At 38.1% G+C, this 12,965-nt stretch overlaps 1 protein-coding gene across 2 annotated transcripts in view; it reads right to left on the bottom strand.

Annotated features, from left to right (window-relative positions):
- DCAF6 (DDB1 and CUL4 associated factor 6) overlaps positions 1 to 12,965 on the bottom strand; it is a 129,861-nt gene that overhangs the window by 80,301 nt on the left and 36,595 nt on the right. For both annotated transcript variants that reach the window (XM_075564476.1, XM_075564485.1), the window contains exons 4-5: positions 7,994 to 8,179; positions 1,428 to 1,541 (exon numbers count right to left, since the gene is read on the bottom strand). In XM_075564476.1, the coding sequence (XP_075420591.1) occupies positions 1,428 to 1,541; positions 7,994 to 8,179 (300 nt within the window). The remainder of the gene's footprint in view (positions 1 to 1,427; positions 1,542 to 7,993; positions 8,180 to 12,965) is intronic.

Genomic DNA, 12,965 nt, shown 5'->3' with positions numbered 1-12,965 from the left:
CTTTCATTCTAATTCCTCATACTTCTCAGTAGTTAAATTTTAAAATTGCACTCACTTTAAATTTTATTCATAAACTTAACCTCAGAACTTTACTCCTGTTAAATTGATTCAACAATTCCTATCATCATTCAAAAGTACTAATAGATAATTACACTAGTTATCAGCTTTTCTTTATATAGATAGTATAAAGCTGACAACTAGAGTAACTATTAATTTTTATGTAGAAAGATATCAAGTGTTTTTAAAAGCAAAGAATAATGTCACTTATTTCTTACCAGCTTTATCCATTATTTTCACATCCTTTGATTTATTTAGTGAAGTAAAATTTAAGATCAAAAGTACACTAAAATATAGCTTTTAGAGAGTGTGGCATAACAAATGTTAATGCCTATCACTGTAAGAGGAGCTATAACAAATTCCCCTAAAAAATAATAAGTCTGGCTCTTTAAATGTTCTCCAGTTCATTGGTTCCTGCTTGCTGTTGTGTGTGTGCACACCTCTACGTAAGACAACGATGAACTTAAATGTTGGATGCTAAAATTGTTTCTCAATTTCTACTTTTTGCTTTTTAGGTCCTTGTTTCAACTATATAAAATAACGTTTTTTCATCCTAAAGTATAATAGTAATTGGTTTTATTTGCAAGCACTTAAATTCATTAATACTGATTATTTTATTTTTTGTAACTTCTAGTAAAACTATATTTTGCAATACTTTTTATTTACATCAGAGATGCAAAGAAAAACCTCCTGCCCCCATGAAAAAAACAACAACCCCCAAAGCCCCTCACTGCCCATCAAGTCAGTTCCTGCAAGCACCCCTACCTAGCCCCTAACAGTAACATCTCACATGGGACACTTGGGACTGCCTGCGGTTGAACTGATGGTTTCTCAAGTCTTTTTCCTGGTTCAGAGTCTATAAAGACTTATAGAGCGAGGATACAGATTTAGAAAAGTGAGCTAAAGCCTCAGTGAACACAATGATAAAATAATATTAACTGCTATTATTTCCTAACAATAAGCTATTTAAAAATATTACTTCCAAATAATACATTATTAAAGAATACCAAAAGAAGGTTTAAAGCATAGGGGGAAAAGTATGCTAAATTACCACATATTTTATCACAGCTATTGGATTAGTTAAAAGTGCCCCTATGAATAAGCATATTGATAAATGTTTCACGTTTTTGTTGCACTAGTGAAGTTGAATGGCCTACTTTTTCCCAGAAATATACTTATAATCTAAGTTCTCTAAATTCACTGTTAACATTTTAATTTTTTTAAATTATAAAGTATATGCTTACTGAATATTTTAGCAAAAACAGTTTTAAGAGTCCGCCTATAATTTCATTATGTAGTGATAATTTACTGTCACGTTCAATTATAACCTTAACGTTTTTGCATCACTTGCATGAGAATGTGGATCTTACATCTTTGCAGTCTTCTTTTGTACAGCTAGTTTTGATGCGAGTATCAAACCATCTCACAGTCCCATCTTCACCACAGGAGAGGAAAGTATAAGGGTCATTTGGTACAGTCATAATCTAAAGATGAAAAACACAAGTAAACCATCTTCCTGAACATCTCAACAGATGGCTTTAAAATACTGCCACAATTCTACAAATGATTAAAGGTGAATGCAACTAAAGCCATTTTAATGATTTATGACTTAAACCATGATTCAGAACACCGTATACAAACACAACAATCGCTGGATTAATGTTCCAATGCTTTGAAGCTGAAGTCAAAGAACCTAAGATAGAGTATTTTAATGTATAAAATTTTAATTTAGACAAAAAAGATTCTACCCTAGGTCACCTGTTTAAATGATTTGAAATGTATATGTTTTCTACAGGCGAATTTCCAGGTGTATTCTAAATATATTTTCTCCTCTAAAAAATTTTAAGAAAAAGTGTAAGATGCTGAAATGCCTTAGGAAGAAAAATTAACCCTCTCAAAAGCTTTTTGAAAGTGACTTGCACTTTGAAAGCTTGCTATATGCCCTGGAAGGAGCATCGGTGGCATGCTGGGTCAGCAGCAGTTCCAAATCACCAACTGCTCCGTGGGGTAAAGATGAGGCTTTTTTACATAAATATTTACAGTCGCAACTCCTCTCCCCCCCTCCCCCCTCCAGGGGGCAGTTCTGCTCTGTCCTGTACATGGCTATGAGCTGGGCAGGTCTCCTATGTACTGGCCCCAGGCGGATCTGTTAGCTCCCAAAAAGGTCCCCTGGCAAACTAAAATTTTCACACATGTAACTATTTTAGGAATAGCCCAAGCCAAGAAGATTTTTAGCCACTGTAAGCTTGTTTCTTTTAAACATTCTATAGAAAAGGCATCCAACAGCTGCTAAGCCGAGATAAGATAAAACCCAGCAGTTGAATATATGCCACACCCCCGACAGGCCTGCTGCAGACATCACCTAAGCACGCATTAGCCTGTGTTTCTCTCCTTTTTCTCCCTCCATGGGTTTCCTTGTCTCCTTCCCCTTGTGTGGCGCCTTTCATCGCAACCCCTCCTGCTGTGGGGCAGTCACCTTTTGTTCACGGGACATGTCTTTTTCCAATTTTAGTATATGTGCCGCCGAAGCAAGCACAGGGGACATGTCTTTTTCCTTGATAGGCCCCAAACTCTCTCAAACTCATTATAAACCCATATATAGGTATGTCCATACTTCTATTGGATCAATTTTCAAACACCACGAAACGAGATATATGCATGACAAAAAAGAAAAGCAGAAAATACAGTCACCATGAATGAGAGCAAAATTCAAGAAAACAAGACTGACTCACTTCATGTTGGCAAGAGATGCCATTGATAATTCTCCCCAAACAAGCTAGCAGTGCTCCAGAAACAGTTATGTTACTATCCGCCTTGATGACATTATTAAGTAAAGAAGTGATTTTTCACTCTGTATACTACTATCTGCAGACCAAATTATCAGGAGCATACATTCCCGGGGAGGATTTATTCAAACAAACAATAAAAATTGACTTCCACACTCTAATTAATAAATTAAAAGTTGTATTATAATGGCACTATACAATGAAACTAACATAACTACAATTTTTACAATTAGTGCTTTAATTTTAATGTTTTTATAATAGTACACTATAGAAATAATGCACTACTTGTACATGTTTACCTTCCAAAAAAGATAGTAGACATTCTAGAAATTCTAAGGACATTTCAAGAAATAATGGCTAAAAACTTCCTGAAATTGATGGAAAATATATTAATCCATATACCCATTATTTGGAGTGGCTGATCTAATTTAAGATAAACTAGAGAGGGCCAATTATGGACAAATTATAGCCTTACTGGCACAGAGAATGAGAGACTCTTTAAAGAAACAGAACAACAGGAAACGAACATTTGAGGAGACTTCAAAAAGTTCGTGGAACAAATTTCATTATATTTTAGTTCTATTTTTCTTCCACAAACTTTATAGGAGCCCTGCTGGTGTAGTGGATTATGCATTGGGCTGCTAACTCAAAGGTCAACCATTTGAAACCACCAGTCAACTCCATGGGAAAGATGAGGCTTTCTACTCCCACAAAGAACAACAATATTGGAAACATTGTTCTACTCTTACAGTGTCACTACCAGTCAGAATCAATTCACTGGCAGTGAAAGCATCTAAGAAACTCTAAGAATAGCAGATTTCTCATTAAATTCCATGGAATCCAACCATCAGTGGGATGGCATTTTATAAGTGCTGAGAGAAAAGGAATGCCAATCAAGAAGTCTAGAACTACCCTTCAAAATGGAGGGGCAATTTAAGCCGTTCTCAGATAAAAATAAGTCATCATGAGCCTCTGTGAGCTACAGATGCATTGGTAAAGCAAACTGTTGTTGTGGCTCTGTGCGGTCAAGTTAATTCTGACTGTGAACGTCTCTACAGGACAGAGCAGGACTGTCCAATAGGGCTTCCTAAACGACAATCTTTATGGGAACAGAACGCTATGTCTGCTCTGCTGCAGAGCAGATGGTTAGGTGAGAACTGCCGACTTTTCAGAATGATGTGTGTCTAAGTGCTAACGAGTCGATCCCCACGCATAGGGACCTGCACTCCACAGAACAAACACCTCCTGGTCCTGCGCCTCCTCGCAATTGTAGCTGGAGCCCATTGTTGAGCCAATGTGTCAGTCCATCTTGTAGAGGGCCTTCCCAGGCACAATGTCCCTTTCCAGGGACTGGTCTCTACTGATACCAAAACCCATTGCCCTCAGCTAACAGTGGTCCTACACGGCAGGGTAGAACTTCCTACACAGGATTTCGGGGGCACATAGATCAAATACTAGTGAGAGGAATCAAGTGAACAAAAGTAGTGAACAAGGAACAATAAACTGTCAACCAAGAGAGCAGAGGCACTTTGAATCACTATTAACAGTATTCTTAAACAGAACAGGTACCAGATGACTGGCTCCGCCTGCTCATGACAAGGCAGGTGCCACCCTCTGCATTTGCCAGTGCCAGTGTGACGTCTTTTATTGTTTTCTTATATTGTCTCTCCTTCCCTTCCCTTATCCTGCACCACTCCCCACCATCATTTTCTTCCTCTCCCAACCCTGTCTTTTCTCCAGTCTTTCTCCAGCACTCAGAAGCCATACACTCTAGCCATTTCCATCACACCTGGTGACCCACCTATTGGATGTGTGCCACCACCAACTTCAGCACCACTGGAGAAATGACATACCACCAGTAGCCAATACCCACCAGTTTGCCCTCAGGCAATCTGAATGACCCATGATCACTGACTGGTGGCTCCCCTGAGATTACAGCCCTAGAGGTTGGAACTGAACTCACTTCCATGACTCAACACTGAATCCAAAGGTAGACAGGACTACAGGTGAACAGTAACACGAGGGTAGTACATACTCCTTAGAACAACCAACTATATGAGATCAAAGGGCACAGTTTGCTCAGAAGCCGCAGGAAGGAATAAAAAAGGACAAATGAAACGGTAAACACGAGGACTAAGTGGGAAGAATGCTGTTACATTGTGGCTACTGCAATCAAAGTCACCAAAGGCACATTACCATGTATACTCACGTATAAGCCGACCCGAGTATCAGCCAAGGCACCTAATTTTACCACAAAAACTGCATCAAAATGTGCTGAAAAAACTCGGCTTATAGTCAAGTGTATACAGTATGTGTGAATGGGTGAATTGGAAACTGATTTGCTCTATAGTTTTTCGCTCAAATCACAACTATAAGATAAAAATTTTTAATAAAAGAGAAAATGGCAGAAACCAATAATTATAAAACGACATGTATAAGGAGCCCTGGTGGTATAGAGGTTACCAGTTTAAAACCACCAGCTGCTCTGTGGGGAAAAGAGGCAGCCTTCTGCTCCTGTAAAGAGTCACCACCTCAGAAGCCCACAGGTGCCGTTCTATCCTGTCCTGTGGGGTCCCCAGGAGTCAGAATTGACTTAATGGAGGTAGCTCTGGAGTGCATTGGACAGTAGACTACCTCAAACCCACTGACCAGTCCAGGGAGGAGCAATCTTCCCTAGACGCTTACCTGGGTGTATCCTTGATGGAGATCACCATACTTGGAGTCCCATAGTCATAGGTCACGCCCTAGCTGCACTGGGAAAGCCCCTGGACGAACATTGTAATCATAATGTAAGTGTCCCGATCATGGCCCCCTGGAGCTCCAGGAGTCCCACCAGTAACTATGCTGTACTGATCTGCCAGCAACCATGTTTATGTAACACTTGCCACATGTACCCTGTTTAAAGCTCTGCATTGCGGCAAACCCCTGAACCTAATGATGACCTTGTGCTAATGATCTCGTCTAGATTTGATAAAGTCTCCGAAGTCATCCTGGCCTTGCCACATTCAAGGAATGTTGAGAGAGAGAGAGAGAGAGAGAGAGAGAGAGAGAGAGAGAGAGAGAGAGAGAGAGAGAGAGAAAGAGAGAGAGAACACCCCAATGGGATCCAAGACAATGATTCTTAGCTACCCTTCAGATCTGGAACTGAACCCATGTCCATGTTGGACTCATCAATCATTCAAGAACAAAGGGCAGTATTCACTCCAGGACAAAGTTCAGCAGGTTAAGGAAGAATGAGGAAGGGAAATAAGAAACACAGGGAGGATGTAGGATGTGTGATGGTACATTGAAGGGGACACAATATATAAGTTGAGCTACAATATCTAAGAAATGTTAAATGTCAAGCTGATGATCTGCTCTGTGAACCTTCTAATTGACAATAAGAAGCTAGAAGAAAAAACACACAACTGAGGGCAATGAATACACAAATGTGTTTTACACAATTGATGTATGTATGGATTGTGATAAGAGTTGTATGAGCCCAATTAAAAAAATAAGTAAAAAAACACACCATGGTGAACTTAAAATAACAAAGTGTCTATTTTCTAAGCAAATGGCTGAAAGCAAGCAACTGAAAATATATGTTCAAGGGGGGAAGGATGTTTAATATAGAAAAATAAACATATCAGTGAAAAGCATTTAAGACATATAAATAAGACAGTACTCACAATGAATATAAATTGTCTGAATCTCCAGTTAAAAGTCAAAATTCTGAGAACAGATAAGACAACAAAATATACACTATTCATATAAGATCCAAAGGATATTCAAAAAGGCATATGAGGTTAACACAAAGAATTCAGGAAACCACTCTGAAAACTTTCACGTAAGGCAGTGGTTCTCAACCTTCCTAAGGCCGCAACTCTTTCATACAGTTCCTCATGTGGTGGTGACCCCCCCAACCATAACATTATTTTTGTTGCTACTTCATAACTGTAATTTTGCTACTGTTATGAACTGGACAACCCCTGTGAAAGGGTTGTTCGACCCCCAAAGAGGCCACGACTCACAGGTTGAGAACCGCTGATGTAAAGAAATGACATGAAAATATTTTAAGAGTTTTCTGTAGTTTAAGAATTGTTTTTCTACAATAAGCAGTACAATTGAGTCTTAAATTCATTTCACCTCATTCAATTCTGCAGAGTTTAAGCTTATTAACATCCTTTAGAATTGTATTCTTTTGTCTGGTGTACAAGAGTTCCTTCTGACAGGCAGAGATCTGATATGTACGCCAGCACAGAGTTTACTCAAGCCAGTGAGGAAAAGTGGTTAGGAGCTTAACACCGAATGAAGAGCCAGGCAGCACAGTTACGGAGTTATCTTTCCATGTTGACATTTATTCTCTTACAGCGTCTTACCATACATACTCGAGTGTAAGCCGAGTTTTTCAGCACATTTTTTATGCAGTTTTTGTGGTAAAATTAGGTGCCTCGGCTGATATTCAGGTCAGCTTATACTCAAGTATATATGGTAATTGATTCCTCAAGCAAAGCCCATCTAACAATATCATTTACATCCTTTTTTAAAGCACAAACACATCCAAATAAATTTTCTCAAAAGCTTTGTGGAAAGCTACTTATATCTTTATTCATGTATGTATGACTATTTGTCTCTCTCTCTCTCTATATATATATATATATCTATATATATATTTAGTAAATATATACACGAGGTTAACTCAAGATTGGCTGCAGACAAGTTCTTACTTGTCCAGCCTGCTGGTGGACCATTTACACTCAAAACAAAGAGGTCGGCTCAGAGAGTTATAGTGACTGTTTTTTGCAATTCTAAACGTGAAATCTTGAAGATTTCCTCAAAGGACACAGATTAATCACGAGGGCTTACTATTAGTGAGAAAAATGCCAGGAATATTGCTCTGAGAATTCACTCCTCCCCCGCCAGCAAGTGCTGTCCTATGAACATTTCAATGGCAAACCTTACCTGATCCACGCCAGAGCCCTAATCTTACCTCCTCAGACTTTTTTGGTTCCCATAATCCAATGAAGATTGAGTCCCTCAACAAATTGAGTCCCTCAACACATAATTTATATACATACATATATACATACCTACAGATCCATATACATGAAATTGTATAAATACATTTACATAAATAATTATAATACATATATGTAATCATAATACTATACCTCATAGGTCGTTCCATAATGGCACGTAAATTGGCATTGCCTATTGGTTTCTGCATCTTGCTCAACATTAGTATAAAATATTACTCCATCTCCAGAGCAGGATACAATTTGCTTATCATTTGTGCATGGTAAGAACTTTGCACTAAATATATTTGCTCGGTGTCCTGAACGAATTGTTGTCAAAACCTGAAATACATAGAGAAAGCAGGTTTTGTACTGAAAGAAATTTAACATAATCATAGCCAATGCCAAACTCTCATTAATATTTTAATATCAAGGAAAGATGATAATTTTTCAAAAAGAAATAAGGATCTGTTTTCTTTTTGCTCTCTGAAGTGTTGAAAAGATACATTATCATCCAAAATAGTGCTACAAAAAATAAAATACATGTTTCCACCCATTTGCTATATAAATGCCTTTATAAAATCTCAAAAACAACTATGTGATTGACTTTCGAAATCAGCTGCTTACTATGATTATTTTAGTTATTCTCTTTCATGGTGAAAAAAGATGAGCTGAACAAAATGATTCATAATATAAAAATAATGCAATGATATAGGTGAGGGCATGGCAGAAGTCTCAACATCTAAATTCTTAATTACAGACATACAACCAGAATTCCTGTTCACAAAATAAAGGTAAAAATACGTATTGTAATATATGGAACATATATCACAGATGAAGGGCTATTCCCCTTACAAAGGCCACTTAAAAATTGAAAACAAAAAATATTCTAAACCATATTAAGAAAAATAGACACGAAGAGAAAAACAGGTCACAAACTGATATACAAGTGACGCACACAAAGGTGAGAACAAACTAAATGTTGTCCCTGAAGGAAAGGCAAAGGGAACGTTTCCTGAGATACTTTTTCTTACTGGTCAGAGTGGCAACATTTTGTAAACTTGACAACACCATTTATAAGCAAGGGTACTGGAAAACAGGCACATGTAACCACGGGGTGGGAGTCCTAAAATGGCATAAAGCCAATAGAGATAAAATTGAGCAATTCTAACAAAAATATGCATTTGTTCTTTCACCATTAAATTACTTTCTCTGAAGATACATCTCCAAGTAGATATGAGTTAATTAAGCTAATTAATTACACACACACACAGAGTAGGTCAGAAAGTACAGTTACAAAGTCATATTTTCATTGGGTCCTGTTTAGTCAGCTCTCATAGTGACCCAACGTACACCGAAATGAAACACTACCTGGTCCTGCACCATCTGCATAGTTGTTGTTATGTTTGAACTCATTGTTACAGCGGATGTGTCAACTCAGCTCCTTGAGAGGTAATCTATTCTAAGGCTGCAATCTCTGATCTCCATCAGTAAGTGATTCAAATTCTTTTCACATTCAGAAAGCCTTTCTCTGATCTGGGTGTCATGCTCTTCCTTAGATGGTCTGTGCTCAGCATCCAGACTAAGTGTGGTCAAAGGAGACAGCTTAGGTGCACACCTTTTTAAATTTTAAACCATACAGTATTCCCCTTGTTCTGTTCCAACTGCTTCTTGGTCTATGGAGAGGTTCCACAGTAGTACAATTAATTGTTCTAGAATTCACATTATTCTTAATGTTATCCCTTAATTTGTTATGATCCAGAAAGTCCAAGGCCTATGCATAATCAATAAAACAAGTTACTGTATTTCCATTTTTTTCCCTGATTTTAGCAAAGATCCAGTTGGTATCAGCAAGTATATCATTCATTCAACATTCTTTTCTAAATCCAGCTTGAATTTCTGGCATTTATGCCAATGTGCTGTTAAAGATAGTTTTGAATTATCTTCAGCAAACTTTTCCTTTAACTTTACTGTCATTGTTGACACTGTTATATAATGTCTGCAGTGTTAGACCACCTTTGGAATGGGGGCAAATATGGATCTCTTCCAGTCAGTTGGCCAGTTAGTTGTCTCCAAATTTCTTAGCATAAACAAGTGAGAACTTCTGGCATGCACCAGCTTTTTCAAACGTTTCATTTGGTATTCTGTCAATTCTTAGAGCTGTGTGTTCCACAAATACCTTCCACATAGCTTGAATAGCTTCCTTCAATATCATCGGTGATTGATCTTATGCTACCTCCAGAAATGACTGAATGTTGAGCAATTCGTTATGGAACAATGTATCCCCTCCCATGTTCTTTGAATGTTTCATGCATCATTCACTAGTTTGCTCATAAAATCTTTTAATATTGTAGCTTAAGGCTTGGATTTTTCCTCCTTTTCAAATCTACTCCCTAACGTTATTGCATTCATTCATTTCTATACAGTACATGTTGATGCTTTAAATAATTCCAGTATCTAAAGTCCTTCACAGGTATGGTAACTGGTAGTTACCTAATTTTGTGTCAACTTGATAAATAATGTGTAGGAGTGGAGTTGAGCCTCTCAATCAGGTCATAGCTTGATGACCTCATTTCGAGGTGCTACCGAGATAAGTGGCTCACTGGAGGCCAGCTCATACCTGTCTCTCTGCCTTCACCTTCACCTTCACCTTCATGCCTGGGAGTCACCTGAAACCTGCGAGAGCCCTCAAGATGTTTCCACTGCCATTGGATCCACAAGACTTTGCACCCACCAGCCAGTGATCTTCCTGCATTTTGCATCATTGCTTGTGATTGTGGAAGAGGGATTTATGGACTAGTATCGGACTAATGGACTTGATCTGGACTGGGCTCAGATGTTTTCCTAATATACAATTATTTCTTTATATAAAGCTCTTTCTTCCACATGTGAGTGTCACTGGATTTGTTTCTCCAGTCGACCCAGCCTAACACAGTAACTGATTACCAATCATAATGTCTCTCCCTTATAGCAGTAGTGCAGTGGTTATACATTAGGCTGCTAAATGCAAGGTCAGTAGTTCAAAACCACCAATCCCACTGAGGAAGAACGTGTTTTTACTCCTGTAAACAAGTAGAGTCTCAGAAACCCACATGGGCAGTTCTCCCCATCTCCTATATGGTGGTTATTGACTCAATGGCAGTGAGGCTTGGTAGTAGCATTTATATCTCATGGAACATACTGGTTTTATCCAATGGAGAGTAAGCGGGAATATTGCAAGTGTTCTGTAGAGATTCAAATTGAGTTTGTGCAACTGAGTTTGCACTCTTGCACCTTTCTGCCACTGCGACAAAATCATGACCTGAACTCAACAACAGTCTAAGGAAGATTAGGGACACCTGATGTAGGCGGGTCATGGACCTGTACTCTTTGAAGTCAAACCCACCAAGATTACAGACTCCCGCTCTCAATGAACACGTTTGGGGCCTTTGTTACAGATTAGTGTAACAATAGCAGTGATTTTGCTAGTGTGTGCATTTTGTTTATTCTCATTTATGGCATGCTTTCTTTTCTTTTTTCTTGAGGACCTGATTAGTTTTTAACTTGTGTTGGCCAAGTGGTTTAAATGAGTAATTTGAGGCTTAGAACAAAGATAATTCCCTCCAGAGAGGCTCTGCTTTTATTACTAGGTCTTGGAAAACTAAGTCATTAATAGATGTAAGGCTTAATGTCCTATAATTCACTTACATCATACAAGTTAGGTCTGCAAGGCTGTGTGTGTACTGACTCCCTTCTGATTCACCTACACCCTGAAAAGTGGTCTTTGGGGATCTTAATGGACTATATACCTGATTTGGGCCCTGAGCTTTGATTTTTTTCCTAGCTTTACCTTCTAGGCCAACAAACTTAAAATTTATATATGCTGAGATTGACAAATACTTTCAATGAAAACTGGTACCTACCCTAACTTTTATGTGTTTATCTTGTTCCTAAGGGTTAACCCGGCCATTACTTACGATCAGGGAAGCTATTTGATTTTGAAAATGATTTTAGAAGTATTCAATCAAGCACATTTTAGTTGTTTTGGCAGGAGATATGGTCCAAACTGGGCTGAGTTAATTTTTATTAAAGACAACTTTTTATTTAGTGTCTGTCTCAAGGAAAAGTCACGTGTCAACCATTTGGTTTCATGTGTCTAAGACTATTTTAAATGAAATAACATTTTCTAAAGGACTAAAGTCCAAGATCACAAGAAAATGAACCAAGGATTAACCTTGGCAGTTTTCTTAACACTGCAAAGGGGCTTCAAAGTTTGTGGAAGGTGGAATTAAAAGAGGATGGGAAATTTTCCACAAACTTTTTGAAATCCTGACTCTTCTTAATGGTGAAAGTAAGACAAATGGTTGAGAAATATGACATGGAACCACCTTACCCCTCTGAAATCCAGCCTGTCCACAGAGACGTGAGTACTGTCAGGCTGGTGTCTGCAGTGTCATGTGTAATTTCACTGTACAATGACTATACCAGCTATCAAGGGGTCCCGGGGGCTTAAGGGTCACGCTTTGGGCTGAGAACCTCGTGGCTCGCAGGCTGAAACCACCAGCAGCTCCTCAGGAGAAAGACTGGGCTTTCTGCTCCTGACACCAGCTACAGGCTCAGAAAACCCTTAGGGAATCACTACGAGTTTGCACTGACTTGATGGCAGTGAAACGCCAGTGATCAGATTATAGTTACCTCTTATTTACGTATTTGCCATTAACTTCAGACTAAATGGTTGACAAAACTAAAATAGCCAAGGCCAAAGTCAATGGGGCAAAGAAATATATTCTGCCCGTAGATTATACTTTTGATCATTATAACTAACATAATGGTTAGCACTGAATAGCTCTATATTTTAATGTTTCCTATAAAAATAATAGAAAAATAAAAAATCTTTGGAGATTATTTAGAAAGCAAAGAGATAAAATTGATATTTTGTTTTTACATAAAGACAGCAAAAAACTACATGGTGAAACCACTAACTTAAAAAATTTCTCCAAAAGACAAAATACCTAAATGTGAAAAGTGAATGATGTACTTGTTAAGAGAACCTCATTTTAGCTAGTACAATGAGAATACTATTAATTTTTTTTTGCGAATACTATTTTAAAATTACATTAAAAAATTTTCACTATAGCATCAGGGGTCT

Source organism: Tenrec ecaudatus, chromosome 1, assembly GCF_050624435.1.
Source record: "Tenrec ecaudatus isolate mTenEca1 chromosome 1, mTenEca1.hap1, whole genome shotgun sequence".
NCBI lineage: Eukaryota > Metazoa > Chordata > Mammalia > Afrosoricida > Tenrecidae > Tenrec > Tenrec ecaudatus.
Note: the sequence above shows the minus strand (reverse complement) of the source record. Positions and strands in the feature narration are given on the sequence as shown.